This window comes from Podarcis vaucheri, assembly GCF_965113315.1.
Source record: "Podarcis vaucheri genome assembly, chromosome: 9".
Lineage (NCBI taxonomy): Eukaryota > Metazoa > Chordata > Lepidosauria > Squamata > Lacertidae > Podarcis > Podarcis vaucheri.
In genome coordinates this window covers 74,719,279-74,737,417 of record NC_138767.1, presented here as the reverse complement: position 1 = coordinate 74,737,417, position 18,139 = coordinate 74,719,279, and the positions used below count along the sequence as shown (strand labels likewise).

Here is an 18,139-nt window from a genome sequence, read left to right as displayed (position 1 = left end):
GGTCCCTTTTTATACTTCTAGGGGGGTGAGATGTGTGCCACATGTTAAGATATTTGAGAGAAATATGTCAGTATATGTTAATGACAGGAACCCAGCAATGAGGGTGAAAGGGAAGGCAGGGATGTTTGGGGGAGATTTGCCCCCTGCTCTCCATGGTGCTGGCTATGCCCGAATACCTAAACACCCTAAAAAAGCACTAAGTAAAATAGCAAAAGAGACCCCACAAATTTGTTTCAATTGCATAATGTATACAAGCAATAGTATGTCTGGATTACCAATGTTTTATGGATGGTTTTTATGATTTTATTGTCTCAAACTATGCCAATAAGGGACGCAGGTGGCGCTGTGGGTTAAACCACAGAGCCAAGGACTTGCCGATCAGAAGGTCGGCGGTTCAAATCCCCGCGACGGGGTGAGCTCCCGTTGCTCAGTCCCTGCTCCCGCCAACCTAGCAGTTCGAAAGCACGTCAAAGTGCAAGTAGATAAATATGTACCGCTCCAGCGGGAAGGTAAACGCAGTTTTCGTGCGCTGCTCTGGTTCACCAGAAGCAGCTTAGTCATGCTGGCCACATGACCTGGAAGCTGTACACCGGCTCCCTTGGCCAATAAAGCGAGATGAGCACCGCAACCCCTGAGTCGTCCACAACTGGACCTAATGGTCAGGGGTCCCTTTACCTTTTTGCCAATAAAGGCTGAATGAATGAATGAGTATACAGGCTAGAGAATTCTGCTCTTGATGCAGAATCTGGGTGAGTGGTGTAAAATTTAACACAAGTGCATGTGGAAACAATCCCAAAGTACTGTCAACAGTGGCAAGCTTATTATAATACACAGTAAATATAAAGTACACTGATGGGCTTTTGAACTGAGAACTCTGTACCAAAACAACAACAACAGTAGAAGCCATTTAAAATCTTGAACAGGATTTGTTGCAACTGATTAAGAGTAGTTTATTTGCGGCATCTGGTCAATAGTAGAGAAATAAGAAGTTTACCTGCTGCCTCTTCGCAGTCATCATAGCCTTCAGTTCCTCTTGGAGATCTTCCTTTTCTTTATTATTTATCTGTTGCTCAGACAGCTCCCTTCTCAGAGATTCTAGAAACAAACGCAAACATGTGAAAAAAATGCAGGAAAGCTCTTCTGAAACAGGGAGAAGCTTTTAGGTACTAGTATCCTAGTAAGTGCTAAATGGACACCAAAGGAGCAGAGAACAATGTTATGTACACATGTGCATGTGTACATAGAATCATAGAATTGGAGCGTTGGAAGGAATCCCAAGGGTCATCTAGTCCAACCCCCTGCAACGCAGCAACACGTGGCGCAGTTTAGTGTACCCAGATGGATATGTGCATCCAAACACACCTCTGTATCGATGCTGGCTGAGTGAAGCTTGTTTCTGCACATAGTTCTCTCGGTATCAGGACAATTACCGTATTTTTCTTTTCTTTTTTAAAATGATATTTATTAATATTTCACAAACAATAAAAACAAAACCCAATATTTAACATTTAAACAATTAAACTACAAAAACAAGACAAATAAAAATACACAATGAAAAACAGTTGATAAAAGAAAGGCAGAGAGGAAGAAAAAAGTAAAAGATGGAGAATAAGAAGAAAAAATGCCAAAAACAAAGCTTATGTTTCCTTCACTAATTTCTTGACCTCCTCGCACCTCCCATTTTGTATTCCAGTTCAGATATTAAATTCAGCAAATCCTTACCCTCAAGCATTTTATCCTTACTCCATATATTAACCTATTATTATAAATATCCATTTCCAATTATCATTCCCTATTTACATTTTCTTAAGCATCTCTATACCAGTACCACTTATTTTCAATCAGACGTCATTTCAACATTCCTTAATTTTACAGTGCTTCTGCAGGTAATCTTTAAACTTCTTACAATCTTCCTCCACCGACTCTTCTCCCTGGTCACGGATTCTGCCGGTCATCTCTGCCAGTTCCATGTAGTCTAATTACCGTATTTTTCAACTCCATAAGACACACCTGACCATAAGACGCACCTAGTTTTTAGAGGGGGAAAGCAAGAAAAAATATATTCTGCGCAGAGCATGTAAGTAGCTCTTGGTTTTCTTGCTTTAAACCCTTCCGTACCGCCTCCCGCTTCACTGAGAAGCCAGCAGAGCAGGCTGTGCAGCTCTCGCTGAAGCCAGCAGAGCAAGAGCGATAGCTGTGCAGCGCCTCTACTGCTGGCTTCCTAGCAAAGCGGGATGAGGGATGAAAGGGAGCCCTTACAAGGGAGCGCTGAGCAGAGACTGTATGCATCTCAGATGCGAAAGCAGGCAGGAGGCTCTGCTCAGTGCTCCCTTTAAAGAGAAGTGTGGAGCGTGTGTGCAGCTCTTGGGGGTTTTCCGCGAGGTGGGAGAAGGGACTGACAGGCTGCCCTTCTCTCTCCTCGGGGAAAAGCCCCCAAGAGCCGCACACACGCTCCACGCGGCTCTTTAAAGGGAGCGCTGAGCAGAGCCTCCCGTCTGCATTCGCACACACATTTCCCCTTACTTTTTAGGAGGGAAAAAGTGCATCTTATGGAGCAAAAAATATGGTATATTAGGGCTGCACCTATTATTATTATTATTATTATTATTATTATTATTATTATTATTATTGGGGGTAATTCTACTAAACAACTGCTGCCCTTTGGAGGATAAGCCTTTTCTCCAAAGTCACTGGGCTTCCTTGAGGCCACTTTTTTGCTGTATAATTGTCGTCCCTCCCTCTCTTGCCAACAGGGAGATAAATCTGCCTGCCGTACATCACACTGAAAACCCGCTCCTGAAAACTGGTGGTTGCCACTTGCAAAAGGAGGCAACGCATTTGCATTCTTGTTCACGTGGCCCCGAAAGGCAGCTGAAATGGAGAAGAGGGCTTTTCTACATGGGCAGAAGATTTTGTAAAAGGGAAATAAAGAACCCCGCCCCAAATTCCGATGATTTATTGACTTGCATAGTTGTAGTTATTACTCACAGACAATTGGCATTTAAAACAACAGCAGCAGCTTCATCAGAGAATCGTTCTGGGGCCTATTCTCACAACCACTTGATCACATTGTGTGAAAAACTTGCCCAAGGTGCTACTTGATCCATAGTAAGCAGCCACTTCCAACAATTTCCAACTGTTGGCAACTGTTTGGCAACTGTTATGTGTTAAGAAGAAGAAGTGGGGAAATGGATGCTTCCTAGCATGGCAGAGAGCCAAACCTTCCATGTGGCAATAGGTGGAAGTGGCAGCTTTCCATGGATCAGGTACCATCATGGGCAGGTTTCAATAGTTAAGTCCATTAATTTCAGTAGGTCTACTCTGAATAAAACTTGGTTGAATACAACCCATGGGAAACAATCGAGTGACTAATTGTCAAGTCATGCCTAGTCATTACAAAAGTGACTTGTTTAATGTTGTACCTATCAGCAGTGACTGTGGCTTCTGTATCCTCTCAAGTTTGCTCTCCAACTCTTCTCTCGCCTTCTCTTCCAATGCCTGCATTTCCAGGCTGTGTGACTGCTGTTGGATATTGAAGCCATCGTTATAGTTCTGCTTCCAGGACTCCTCTGCTTCCTGCAAACAAGGAAAAATTCAAGCCTTAAACTCCTGTTGTAAGTGGAAGTGTTGACTGATCATGGATTTTTAGCGATGGAATGTTTAAATTTGAACTCTGTTCGCTCAATCCTTTTACCCAAATAACCCAAGTCTATTCTAGTTTACTCTTCTGTAACGGTTGTGGATTTCTGTTTTCAGATTACTGGTCTTACAGCCCTTGATTTGAAGAGAGTCAGATGGATTTGATTTGACGCCATTGATTCAATCCCGAGTTGCTGAGAGAGGATTTGCTCCACAGACCTCTCAGCCTTTTAATCGTGGTTAAGATCAGACCCAACCATGTCTGCACTAGCCTTCTCTTGCACTGGTTAGTTAGGAGGAGATTGGTCTGGAGAAACCAGGAAAGATCAATAAGGCTGCAATCCTCCATCCATTTACTTAAGAGCAAGCCCCTGTGATTTCCACAGCATTCTGAGTAGACATGTAAAGGAATACACTGTAAACCATCCACATCTCTCAGATCCAAATTCTTTTATGTACGTATGTCGCTCGCTTTCATGTCCATCTCTATTCAAAAACACAACTGCCATGCCCAGAAGCTGGGGGAACATTTATCTGCTGTGACTTTGATCCTCAAATGGTTAAGGCTCGGAATAAAGGAAAATACTGTATTTTCGCTCTATAAGATGTACTTTTTCCCTCCTAAAAAGTAAGGGGAAATGTGTGTGCATTTTATGGAGCGAATGAAGGCCGCACGGCTATCCCAGAAGGCAGAACAGTGAGAGGGATCTTGGCGCAGCGCTCCCTCTTGCTGTTCTAGCTTCTGGCTTAGCCCCTCTGTCCCTTCCCCCACCTTCCGGAAAAGCCCCCAAGCGCCACACTCCCTTTCACGAACCGTGCGGAGCGTGTGTGCAGCTCTTGAGGGCTTTTCCCTGAGGAGGGAGAAGGGCAGCCCATCAGTGACAGGCTGCCCTTCTCCCTCCTTGGGGAAAAGTCCCCAAGAGCCGCACACACGCTCCACGCAGCTTGTGAAAGGGAGCATTGAGCAGAGCCTGGGATGCATACAGGCTCTGCTCAGCACTCCCTTTAAAGAATATTTTTTTCCTTGCATTCCTCCTCTAAAAACTAGGTGCGCCTTATGGAGTGAAAAATTCGGTAAATCAGCACTGCCAGTACAAATCTAACCTCAAGCTCTTGATTTTTGCTTTTCTCCAGGAGATTTATGGCTCTTTGGTGAGACACCTCCAGCTGCACTTTAATATCTTGGCTTTGCTTAATGGTGTCCTGAAGATCTTGCAGAAGCTTTTCTCTCTCCTTGCTGGACAGTAGCTCCTGTTCTTCGAGGGCTTCCCTGAAAGCATTTGCTTGCTGCTCTAAAGCTTCCTTCAGCTGTGCAACCTTCAAATATTAGAATCCAACAAGACACAGTCATTAACCACAGCAGTTGCCTCCCATCACAAGCCCGTTCAAAGAACAACTTGTTCAAAAGAAAATATCCTTTATTATTCTTTGAAAATGTATTCTCAGGTAAGCTAGGCTTACTTGCTTCTACCAATCTTAAAAGGTAATGGGACCCCTGACCATTAGGTCCAGTCGTGGCCGACTCTGGGGTTGCGGCGCTCATCTCGCTTTATTGGTCAAGGGAGCCGGCGTACAGCTTCCGGGTCATGTGGCCAGCATGACTAAGCCGCTTCTGGCGAACCAGATCAGCGCACGGAAATGCCGTTGACCTTCCCGCCGGAGTGGTACCTATTTATCTACTTGCACTTTGATGTGCTTTCAAACTGCTAGGTTGGCAGGAGCTGGGAACGAGCAACGGGAGCTCACCCCATCACAGGGATTTGAACCGCTGACCTTCTGATCAGCAAGCCTTAGGCTCTGTGGTTTAGACCACAGCGCCACCCGCATTACATGACACATCCCCCTTTCCATCTGTGTTCAACTCTCCACATAGCAATGAAGCCAAGTTAACCTGAAAGTTTCTCTCCATGAGCAAAAGAGATCACTGCTTGGAGCATCCTCTCGTAGCCAAAATGGAGAGGTGCCTGCCACGTTCTTATGCTCCATGGATCCTGCCTATTCTACAAGGAGCTTGGGGCAATGTATTAGATCTTATTCAATTTTTGTCCTTGCAAAAGCTCTAGATGTAAGTTCAGCTGAAAGCTGATGAGTCATCATTTGCAGCTGATCTCAGATCTGACAAGGGTCTTTCTTTAACTTGTAGAGGCAGACTTCTATGTGTGACACAATTATAGCACGGCTGAAAGCACAGGGCTTTCTGTCCCATGGCTGAGGTTTACTGTCATTTCTATATGCACTGGGCTGAGTTTTACATATGCAGCTGGCCTGCTGTTCAAAGGAATGCATTTGTCATGAAATAGCAATACAGAATTCGCCACTGTACTTGAGCTTGCAATTCTGTCTTTTGGTAGTACCATTCCTCTTGCAAAGCTTGTATTTCTTTGGCCTTCTCCTTCTGGAAACCGGCGAAGGTATGCTTGACTTCTCTTTTTGGTGCACCTCCAGAGTCCAACCTTGAAGAAAGAGTATTTGTTGCATTACGAAAAGAATACCAGTATCTTCCGACACAATAATTACCAGACTTGAAGTTTACAGTCTTTAGGGTGGATCAGGACTCCCACCCCACTAAATACCGTGACTTCTCTTCATTTTTGGCACCAGAAGGAGCTGCTGGCTGTTCTCTGCCTTTTGCTCTCTCTTTATGTTGTTTGGCGATGTCTTTCTGTTTTACAAATGCGTCCTGCGAATAAACAATAAATGCCAAGATAAAGCTTCAGTTAGGATGTTATCGTACATACTAAGCCTTCTCTCCCAAGTTTTTCAAATGCAGTATAATAAATCGTCCCCCCCCCATTACTACACACCCTCCCTGCATTACCATTTTCCCTCTCAGAATGTATGTGGAGAGGGGGAATATTCTCAAAGTACTAGGTTGATGTTTCAAAGGCAGTGTGGCCAGTTTAATAATAATAATAATAATAATAATAATAATAATAATAATAATTTATTTATTTATATCCCGCCCTCCCCAGCCAAAGCCGGGCTCAGAGCGGCTAACAACAATAAAAGTAGCACAGCATTCTAAAATCAATTCATTTTAAATTCAATTCAAAATCAAATTAATGGCAACCATTGGGCTAGAGTTCTGTGAGGATTACCGAAGGAGGGAGTCAGACTGTGCCTTGGCCAAAGGCCTGGTGGAACAGCTCCGTCTTGCAGGCCCTGAGGAAAGATGTCAAGTCCCGCAGGGCCCTAGTCCCTTGTGACAGAGTGTTCCACCAGATTGGGGCCACGGCCGAAAAGGCTCCGGTTGAGGCCAGCCTAACCTCCCTGTGGCCCGGGACATCCAAGATGTTTTCGTTTGAAGACCGTAAGGTCCTCCGTGGGACATACCAGGAGAGGCGGTCCCGTAGGTACGAGGGTCCTAGGCCATATATGGAAATGGAAGTGCCACTTTCCCCCAGCCTACTGCTGTTGCTGACTGCCAATCCCTTTCCACCCACTTGCCTCAACTTTGTGACACGCGGAAGCTTTTTGCCACATCCCTTTGATCAGTTTTAGGGGTGGTGGGGAAGAAATCAGTGCAGCCCTTTGAGCATAAATACCTCAGGGTTCTGCCGTATGAGTCTCCATGGCTCAGTTCTCCAAAACTTTCTTTGGTCTGCATTCCCCTCTCTCTGACACCCCACAGACCAGAATAAAAATGACCGCAACCATCTGACTTGTCAGACACACATGGGCTGACAGAATCAAATGCGGTTTCCTTAATTTAGTCAGGCACATAGCCAAATATTTAGCTTAAAATTACACTGGAAAGAGGTAGGGGAATCATGAACACAAACTAAACACGTAAGTCTTCTGAGCCAACATTATCCATCCAATTTCAACCGTCTCGTTGAAAGCAAGTTTCATTTTTGTTGGGCTGGAGAGACTCACGGATACTTTCACTCGGCGCTATTTTTCTAGAAAAAGAGGTGCCAGAACTCACCACAAATGCTTCCCTTGTTAATGGCAATGATGCCCACCTGAGAAGTGCCAGAACTGAGTTCCAGCTTTGAAAAGCCCTGCCCATGCCCAGGATACCAAATCACTTATCACAGGAAACAGAATGGGAAGCCCCAGAGACGTGCTTTTTAAGGCTTCGGCGAATGTCCCGTCAAGTTAATCTGTAAGCTCAGGGAAGCTATCCAACCCAACTGAGCAAATTTCAGGCAGTCATCTGTTGACATACCCTTTTCAGACCACGGACCCATCTTTATCCAGTGCAGACATCACAGGACCACACTCAATTTTGATGCCCTTAAGTAAGTTGATGTCAGGATCAGGGCAGAGGAGGAGGAGTGATGAAGACTGCCTCCCCATCCTGACCCTTTGGGCGGGGGCAGGGAGAGGGAGAGCAAGACAGTATAGTGTTATGTACTGAGTTGAATAGGATTCAGAATGCAGCAGTCTGATTGGTCCTAGAACAATAGGATCCAGAATGCAGCAGTCTGATTGGTCCTCAGGAGCCACCCAGTCCAGCTCCAGGTAGAAGTGAATCCACAACCTGACTGGCCTACAGGAGAATCCAGGAATTAGCCAATCACGTGGGGCCCATTGTGTAAATAATGTATATAAAGCAGATGTTCTGGGGGAACTTCCATTCCTCCTCACCACTATGAGCTGAATAAAGAGCATGAAATCCACTCTCGACTCCGAGTACAGTGGTACCTCGGGTTACATATGCTTCAGGTTACATATGCTTCAGGTTACAGACTCCGCTAACCCAGAAACAGTATCTCGGGTTAAGAACTTTGCTTCAGGATGAGAACAGAAATCGTGCTCCGGCGGCGCGGCAGCAGCAGGAGGCCCCATTAGCTAAAGTGGTGCTTCAGGTTAAGAACAGTTTCAGGTTAAGAACAGACCTCCAGAACAAATTAAGTACTTAACCCGAGGTACCACTGTATATTTCATATGGATTTACAACAGTGGTTTGCGGGAGGTTACAGCTCAGAGGCAGATAAGGGGGAAAGTTGGGAAATAATGGGAGGGGAGGAGCAGGCAGAGCTGGAATTGGAGCTGGCTGACACGTTGTCACTAGAAAGCACCCCAGACCCACCATCTCCCAGAACCCGGCGAGCCTTAAAAGTAGGAGAGCTTGATGACAAAGGGCACTTAGTGGCACCCGTAGAGGATATGACGATGACAAATGAGGAAGTGTGAGAGAAGGAGGGGTTGGAGATTCACTCGGGACAATGCCATTATCCAAGAGGCTGGGTTCTATGGCCTCCCCCTGTAAAGTCTGAAATAAATAAGGACCGCGATAAACTTTTCCTTGTCTTTAGACTTCCCTGGGCAGCCAGCCGGAACCCGCTGACAGCACCATGACATTCTATATTGGTATGCTATTACCATAAAACCTTTATTCACTTGTTCATAAATATTATAATTGCAACAGCAGTGAGATTGTTGCCAGACATCCATAGCAAGCATATTACTATTGGTCTTGGCTAAATTTCCCAGACTAAGCAAGGTTATCCAAGCCACTGCGATTTATTTATTTATTTATTTATTTGAAAACCTATAACCTGCTGTTTCATAAAATACAAGAAGGAGGCTTACAGCAATAAAACCAGTCTGTAAATATCCATAAAATATAATTTAATACACCAATAAAACATGCTCATTTGGACATCTCCAGTAGTCTGGGGGTACTCCTGGATCTATCACTGTTGACTGAGGCTCAGGTGGGCTTGAAGTGCCTCCGACCAACTTTCAGTTGCTAAGACAGCGATGGCCATTCTTGGGCTGTGAGAGCTTGCCTACTGCGGTCCTGAAACTGATAATCTCAAAACTGGATTTCTGCAACGTGGATCTTCTCTTGGGCTTAATCTGGCAGCTGCAGCCAAGTGCAGCAACCAGGATCTTGACCAGGGCACCCCACCGACACCAGAGAACACCTCAGCTGTGGGAGCTGCATTGGCTGACAATATGCTACCATGGACAGTTCAAGTTTCTGGGTTCAGCATTTAAAGCCCTAATCAACTTGGGATCAACTAAAGGTAAAGGGACCCCTGACCATTAGGTCCAGTCGTGGCCGACTCTGGGGTTGTGGCACTCATCTCGCTTCATTGGCTGAGGGAGCCAGTGTACAGCTTCCGGGTCATATGGCCAGCATGACTAAGCCGCTTCTGACGAACCAGAGCAGCACACAGAAATGCCGTTTACCTTCCCGCCGGAGTGGTACCTATTTATCTACTTGCACTTCGTGCTTTTGAACTGCTAGGTTGGCAGGAGCAGGGAGCTCATCCCGTCACAGGGATTCGAACCACCGACCTTCTGATCAGCAAGTCCTAGGCTCTGTGGTTTAACCCACAGTGCCATCCCTGCCTGGCATTTTCTTCTTCTTCCCCTGTTTGGAGCCACTGTGCAAAAGGCGATATAGAAATAAGCTGTAAAGCAATGGAACAAATCAAGAAAAGGAAAGATGGTATTTCCTTTTCACCGGCAGTCCCAATTCTGATCACGCAAGAGAAAAACAAACAAATCCAGAGAGAGGCAGGGTGCTTATTTCCTTTCAAAATTAGCCTAGAAAGCTGCTGATAGTTGTTACCCTCCTCTGTTTGTGTAGGTGTGAAGCACATAAATGTTAATGCACCCCCTGGGTGCCTCTCCTCCTCCTGAGCTCTGATAATGAAGTGAGCGGAAGTTGCACAGAATAACTTTAAAGCAAAATGTTAGGGATTAACAGTTCACATTTCCCTCATTTAAAGGGGGAAAAGCTTTCATCTCAGATCCTGCAAATAAAACATTTATGGAGAATGCTAAGCATCTGAACTCCAGTTGTGCTTTTGTAGGTTAAGAAGGTACCAGGGGAGGAATCAATGATTGAAAATACTCTGAATGCCAACAGAAAGATCAAATTAGCTGGGTACAAATTAATTGAGCAAGCTCAGCTAAGCCTGGAGGCAGGCAGTGTTAGAGAAATAGCTGCTTGTGGTGCGTTTACTCATTTCACTGTTGTCTCTGGTAAACTGGCTTTGCGGGTTTTTATATGGTTTCAAAAACTTGCAAAGCGTGTTTGACCAGAGGTCTCTGCTTAAAAAGCAGAGACATCACCTTGCCAACAAAGGTCCATATAGTTAAAGCCATGCCATGGTTTTCCCAGTGGTGATGTATGGAAGTGAGAGCTGGACCATAAAGAAGGCTGATAGCCGAAGAATTGATGCTTTTGAATTCTGGTGCTGGAAGAGACTCTTGAGAGTCCCATGGACTGCAAGAAGATCAAACCTATCCATTCTGAAGGAAATCAGCCCTGAGTGCTCACTGGAAGGACAGATCCTGAAGCTGAGGCTCCAAGACTTTGGCCACCTCATGAGAAGAGAAGACTCCCTGGAAAAGACCCTGATGCTGGGAAAGGAGAAGGGGACAACAGAGGACGAGATGGTGGGACAGTGTTCTCGAAGCTACCAGCATGAGTCTGACCAAACTGCGGGAGGCAATGGAAGACAGGAGTGCCTGGCGTGCTCTGGTCCATGGGGTCACGAAGAGTCGGACACAACTAAACGACTAAACGACAACAATAGAGGGCCAACACAAACACGTGTGTCTGTGTCTCTGTGTGTCTGAGCTGGGCAGGAAATATCTGTCTCGTGGACCACTGTCTACCTGTGCCTCTTCCCCGGAAAAGCGAAGCCACTTTGTCAAGAGCCCCCTCTTACATTGAACTGCGTGTGAAAATTATGAGTGACAGTTCATTGTGACAACACAATGTTAGCTGGAAACTTGGATCTGTGAAAACGGGCAGTGGGAGCTGCTGTTCCTTAACAGCCTAATATGCTTGTTCATCGGCGCCCAGTTTGCCAGTTAGCTTTCAGCTTTGCTGACTTTGTTATGCCATTAAAGAGGCACAAGACATTTTGCTACCTGAGGTGGAATAGCAAATGCCCTTCGCACAAGTCATGGAGCACAATACTTAAGGCCAACAATGTTATCCTGGCATCTGCAGCCTAGTATTTCTGAAGCACCTCTCTCTCCTCCTGGCCATAAAAATACAATACTAAATTAAGCAACTGACAACTTTCTGCTCTTTCATGATGCACAAGATCAGCTGCCAGAGGAGGCATGTGAAGAATGGCTTCTGTTGAAGACCTTAGGGTGATCCATTAGGTCTCAAGTGTGTAGGGTTTTTATAGGTCAGAACCAGCACCCAGAACTGGATTTGGAAATAATCTGGAAGTCAGTGCAGATGAGAAAGGACCTTTCTTGTTCCTCTGCCTTGCAATAGTTAAGTGAATTATCCTGAAATGTTGCTATGCCTGATGTTGTTGTGAGCTACTTTAAGCATGGTTTGCCAAAGAGGCATTACAGTGGTACCTCTAGATATGAACAGGATCCATTCTGGAGCCCCGTTCGCATCTAGAGGTAAATGTAACTAGCGACGGCATGTCTGCGCACGCACACGTCGCTTTTCGCTGCTTCTGCACATGCGCGTGATGTCATTTTGAGCTTCTGCGCATGCGCAAGCGGCGAAACCCGGAAGTAATGCGCTCCATTACTTCCGGGTTGCCGAGGAGTGCAACTCGAATGCGCTCAACTCGAAGCATATTTAACCCGAGGTATGACTGTACAACTTAGCTGGAACTGTAAACTCTTATTCCACCTTTTCTCCTCCCCACAGTGAGTTTCCCCAACACTTATTAGAATAATGGACCTTCTTTTGGAAAGTTGTATTGGATTAAGTAAGTATCTGCAAAGTATCAGCAAGAGTGACTGGGTATAAAAAAAATATGACCTGAATTATAACAACTTTAGCTGTAACATGTTTTGTCTATTCCACATAGGCTGAATTTGGTGTTGGGCCAAAACGCGCCTTACGCAGGCAAAGAAGTTATTTTTAGTTTACAGTTGTGTCCAAGTTAGAACTGCATTGCTGAGAGCAATTCAGACGAAGAAACTAAAGCCTGTTCCATTTCACTGCTCTCAGCTGGGAGTCGCGCTGTCAGCAAAACACACACTTTCCTATATGCTCTATAGTGGCCCTTCCAGTTATGACATTTGAAAGAATGGCAAATTCTTCATTGCTTATGCTGTTCTCGCTCATAACTTGCTTTCGGGTTGTGGTGCCAAGAAGCTATGGCTTCCCGTAGAAATGACACTAACAATGCAAACAATACTAGACAGCATCTTAAAAAGCAGAGACATCACCTTGCCAACAAAGGTCCATATAGTTAAGGTCCATATAGTTAAGGTCCATATATGGTTTTCCCAGTAGTGATGTATGGAAGTGAGAGCTGGACCATAAAGAAGGCTGATTGCCGAAGAATTGATGCTTTTGAATTATGGTGCTGGAGGAGACTCTTGAGAGTCCCATGGACTGCAAGAAGATCAAACCTCTCCATTCTGAAGGAAACCAGCCCTGAGTGCTCACTGGAAGGACAGATCCTGAAGTTGAGGCTCCAAGACTTTGGCCACCTCATGAGAAGAGAAGACTCCCTGGAAAAGACCCTGATGTTGGGAAAGATGGAGGGCGCAAGGAGAAGGGGACGACAGAGGACGAGATGGTTGGACAGTATTCTGGAAGCTACCAGCGTGAGTTTGACCAAACTGCGGGAGGCAGTGGGAGACAGGAGTGCCTGGCGTGCTCTGGTCCATGGGGTCACGAAGAGTCGGACATGACTAAATGACTAAACAGCAACAAATGCAAACTGTGCTTTTCCAAAGGCAAATATTTCAATCTAATGGCTCTAACAGGATGTGATGAAAGGCAACAATCTGATCAGCCACGTCTGTAGGCACTGCTAGGTCCATTAAGTGGGACTATTGTCCTTTGTTATTTTTCCTCTATGCTGTCTGATGCTAGAGAGAGAGGGAGCCATGTGCAGTGCTCCGTGTGTGTTTATATGTAAAAGCCCAAATGCTGAGTTGCTGAGGTCTGTTATGCAAGTTGTGCAAACTCTGCAGATCCCTAAGTGTGCCGGTGTCAGTTGGCATCGGTCGCTGTGATGTTCGGGCTGAAGAAAGCTTTTGAAGCTCCCGAACGAAAGACCAGGAGGGAGGGAACATGCCAGTCATTATCAGCTCCATCTGGTACGCAGGCTGAGACCCTACCTGCCTGTGGACTGTCTCGCCAGAGTGGTGCATGCTCTAGTTATCTCTCGCTTGGACTACTGCAATGCGCTCTATGTGGAGCTACCTTTGAAGGTGACCTGGAAACTACAACTAGTAGACCGCTGACTGGGAGTGGGAGCGGCCGCTGAGACCATATAACACCGGTCTTGAAAGACCTACATTGGCTCCCAGTACGTTTCTGAGCACAATTCAAAGTGTTAGTGCTGACCTTTAAAGCCCTAAATCGCCTCAGTCCAGTATACCTGAAGGAGCGTCTCCACCCCCATCATCCAGCCCAGACACTGAGGTCCAGCGCCGAGGGTGGGCCTTCTGGTGGTTCCCTCACTACGAGAAGCCAAGTTACAGGGAACCAGGCAGAGGGCCTTCTTGGTAGTGGCACCTGCCCTGTGGAACACCCTCCCACCAGATGTTAAAGAGAAGAACAACTACCAGACTTCTAGAAGACATCTGAAGGCAGCCCTGTTTAGGGAAGTTTTTAATGGTTGATTTTTTATTGTATTTTAAATATTTTGTTGGAAGCCGCCCAGAGTGGCTGGGGAAACCTAGCCCGATGGGCGGGGTATAAATAATACATTATTATTATTATTATTATTATTATTATTATTATTATTATTATTATTATTATCTGCTAGGGTCCTACTCGAGTGTAGGCTGAATTCCTGACAATAGGTCAGAGCCTTATTTAGCAGTTTGTTATTGATAAAGCAAGACTCCTAAGCTCCAGCCTGGCAATGAAATGGTGCTGATAAATGAAATGGTGCTGATAAGTACGATCCAACCAGATTAAAACTACCTATCTTCCTTTGCTTTCTGAATAGCAGTGTTATTTCACACACACAACAAGAGAAGTCATTAATCACAGCTTCTCCCTCCCTTGCGAAAGGAAACAGAAGCTGACATTTAATTACCCCAAGAGGGTACTCAGGTGACAATAATCCCCTTGTTGGAATCAACAGGAATGCGGGGGAAAACAGGTTGTACTTGCAAACAATAAACTTGTAATTGAAGTTGCCATAGACTTTATAAAATTAATGTGTGAGTGACGATTATGCGAGAATCTTTGCCATAGTAAGAGCACCGCAGGCTAGTGTCTTGCCAAATTCGTGCTGTGTGGAACCTCCATTTTAATTACAGAAAGCAATACTGTGGAAATGCTAACAGGCTCTAGTATGGAAGCAATTTAGGTTACAAACATGAAGTCAGAAAAAGCTGTCTTGGCCCTTAAATGACCAACAAATGTCCACCCCTTACCTCCTGTTGCCGCTCATGAGTTTTTCTGGCATGAGATTTAAGAAAGTCTGCATATTTGGGGATGTCTCGGTTTTGCCTGATGAAATTCTCTAGCCTTAAAACCTAAATTAGCAAGATAAAAAAGGCACATAACATGGGGAACATACACTGGTGCAACATCTGCTTATTTGATATAATCCTAATTGTTCCAGATGAGGCCAGTTCACCTCTCTTTATGAGCAGGCCAAGCCTGCAGAGGAAGCTTTTTATAGTGGAATCCTAACCATATCTACTCAGAAGTAATGCCTACTGATTTTAATGGGGCTTAAAATGTAAAGGTAAAGGGACCCCTGACCATTAGGTCCAGTCGTGGCCGACTCTGGGGTTGTGGCGCTCATCTTGCTTTATTGGCTGAGGGTGCCGGCATACAGCTTCCGGGTCATGTGGCCAGCATGACTAAGCCGCTTCTGGCGAACCAGAGCAGCGCATGGAAACGCCGTTTACCTTCCTGCCAGAGTGGTACCTATTCATCTATTTGCACTTTGACGTGCTTTCGAACTGCTAGGTTGGCAGGAGCAGGGACTGAGCAACGGGAGCTGACCCCATCGCGGGGATTCGAACCGCTGACCTTCTGATCGGCAAGTCCTAGGGTCTGTGGTTTAACCCACAGCGCCACCCTTTTAATGGGGCTTACTGCCAGCTAAATAGGACTGCAGCCTGAAATAATGAACATACACATTAGGTGTGAAGCCAAAATTTGGGCTGGTAAAAGCATACCTTCCTGTCCCCTTGTTGCCCAGTCAATAAACCATGGGAGAATCTCCCCTTATCTCTTCTCCCCTGGTCATCTTCTCCCTGATACATGCTCTGTTTGTGTCAAGGCTTGGCTGCCACAAGCAGTAAAGGTAAAGGTAAAGGTACCCCTGCCCGAACGGGCCAGTCTTGACAGACTCTGGGGTTTGTGCGCCCATCTCACATCTATTGGCCGGGGGCCAGCGCTGTCCGAAGACACTTCCGGGTCACGTGGCCAGCGTGACAACGCTGCTCTGGCGAGCCAGAGCCGCACACGGAACGCCGTTTACCTTCCCGCTGGTAAGCGGTACCTATTTATCTACTTGCACCCGGGGGTGCTTTCGAACTGCTAGGTGGGCAGGCGCTGGGACCGAGCAACGGGAGCGCACCCCGCCGCGGGGATTCGAACCGCCGACCTTTCGATCGGCAAGCCCTAGGCGCTGAGGCTTTAGCCCACAGCGCCACCCGCGTCCCACAGCGCCACCCGCGTCCCAAGCAGAAAGCAATATAAAATTTGACTTTTGCATGGAATTCACGTATGATTGGCTGAGAATTGGTGACAAATGCAGTTCATTTTCCTGGATTGTTCTCCAACCTTCATGGGAGATAAACAGTCAGAGTTTTGTACCTCTGATCATTTTAATAGCAAGAAATAAAACTTCCCAGCCATAAAGTTTTAAAATATACTGGGCAGATGATGCCTTGGAGAGAGCAAACCATTATTCTCTGGATCATATACTGCACAGAGTTGCTGGTGCTATTACAGAACCAACTCATTCTATAAATGAGGGCCCTATTTAAATGATGATCAGCATAGTCATTTTTTCAGGCTGTAGTTTCAGGCTATAGTCTTGTGAAGTCCTTCTTGAAGAATAAGTTGAAGCTTATGAATCCCATCAAGAGTTTTTCAGGTAGGAAGTAAAACTAAAATGGCTTGCATGATCACAGATGGATTTATGCTTTACACACCTCCAGAGAACAGTCTTCCAGCTTTCCATTTATTGCTTCTTTTTCCTTTTGTAGCTGTCTTATATCATTCTCGTATTTCTTTTTTAATTCCTCTATCTCTATCTGAGCCTCCTAAAATTGAAAAATCAAGCGATTGTCATATTTGAGCACTATACAGCAAAACAATGCGTAGAGGCACAGGGAGAAATATTTAACATGTAAAACACACACTCAAAACAGATACACCGAACCCAAAGGAACGAATAACACTTTTCTCATTTCTCAAATCTGGCATGTGGGAGAACATTAAAAGTATCTGAAATATCCCCATCTTCGCAAGAACACTCAGTCTTCTCAAAAGTGTGTGTGCATTAAGGGACTTTGGTGGGGTGGCTATATTTTTAGATTTTTTGTGTGTGGCTGCCACCTACCACTCCAAGAATGCCGCTGGGAATGATGCTATACCATGACTTCCCAATGCTAAGAAATAACCTTGAATAAATTAAATAAAATCAGCTGCTGCTGCAGTAAAAACTGACAGGTTTGGGAGAAGGCTAGGCCAGGTAGTTTAGGAGCAGCTGCATTCTTGGGAACAAATTTCTCAACCTAAGTATATTAGTACACTCCCACTTTCACATTCTACAGCATTTCATAGTGTTGTATTTAATAAGATTGCAATCCCTATTATTAGGGAGCAAACCCCACTGAACTTGCTAGGACTTACATCTGAGTAAACATGCATAAGATTTAGATTTGTCTAGACAAGCCATCAAAAAATAAGAAAATGAGAAATGCACCAGAACCGTTTTCTCTGAATAATTGAGCTTCCCCACCCCCACCCCGAGTAAAACCATTCATACATAGATGAGTATAATTAGGCTTGCCAAGTTGCAACTTCAAATAGAAGCCTGTACTTTTAACAGGGCAGACTGGTATGTTCTGTAGAAGTGCCCATGGCATAGCATTTGATCTGTAGAAAAAGAAAACTCAAGGTTCAAGTCTGGCTAAAAACCAGGCCACCTTCTGGTTTGGAAGTCAATTCCTTTATTCTTCTATCTGTGAGAGTTCTTCACACTTTCCCAATGTGACACAAAAAACCAGTATACCTGAAGGAGCGTCTCCACCCCCATCGTTCAGCCTGGACACTGAGGTCCAGCTCCGAGGACCTTCTGGCGGTTCCCTCCCTGAGAGAAGTGAAGTTACAGGGCCTTCTCGGTGGTGGGGCCCGCCCTGTGGAATGCCCTCCCACCAGGCGTCAAGGAAATAAACAACTATCCGACTTTTAGAAGACATCTGAAGGCAGCCCTGTTTAGGGAAGTTTTTAATGTTTGATGGTTTACTGTGTTTGTAATATTCTGTTGGGAGCCGCCCAGGGTGGCTGGGGAAACTATTATTATTCATCATCATCATCATCCAGTCATTCAAGAGTTGATGGGAAGTTCTCCTGCATAAGGTTCCACTGAACTGAGCTGAGCAGAGC

At 45.4% G+C, this 18,139-nt stretch overlaps 1 protein-coding gene across 1 annotated transcript in view; it reads right to left on the bottom strand.

The window, feature by feature from the left end:
• Nucleotides 1-18,139, bottom strand: part of FAM184B (family with sequence similarity 184 member B) — a 69,317-nt gene that overhangs the window by 9,857 nt on the left and 41,321 nt on the right. Inside the window, exons 6-12 of the mRNA XM_082238489.1 lie at nt 16,681-16,791; nt 14,920-15,042; nt 6,213-6,319; nt 5,963-6,092; nt 4,744-4,956; nt 3,423-3,576; nt 995-1,095 (exon numbers count right to left, since the gene is read on the bottom strand). Of these exons, the coding sequence (XP_082094615.1) occupies nt 995-1,095; nt 3,423-3,576; nt 4,744-4,956; nt 5,963-6,092; nt 6,213-6,319; nt 14,920-15,042; nt 16,681-16,791 (939 nt within the window). The remainder of the gene's footprint in view (nt 1-994; nt 1,096-3,422; nt 3,577-4,743; nt 4,957-5,962; nt 6,093-6,212; nt 6,320-14,919; nt 15,043-16,680; nt 16,792-18,139) is intronic.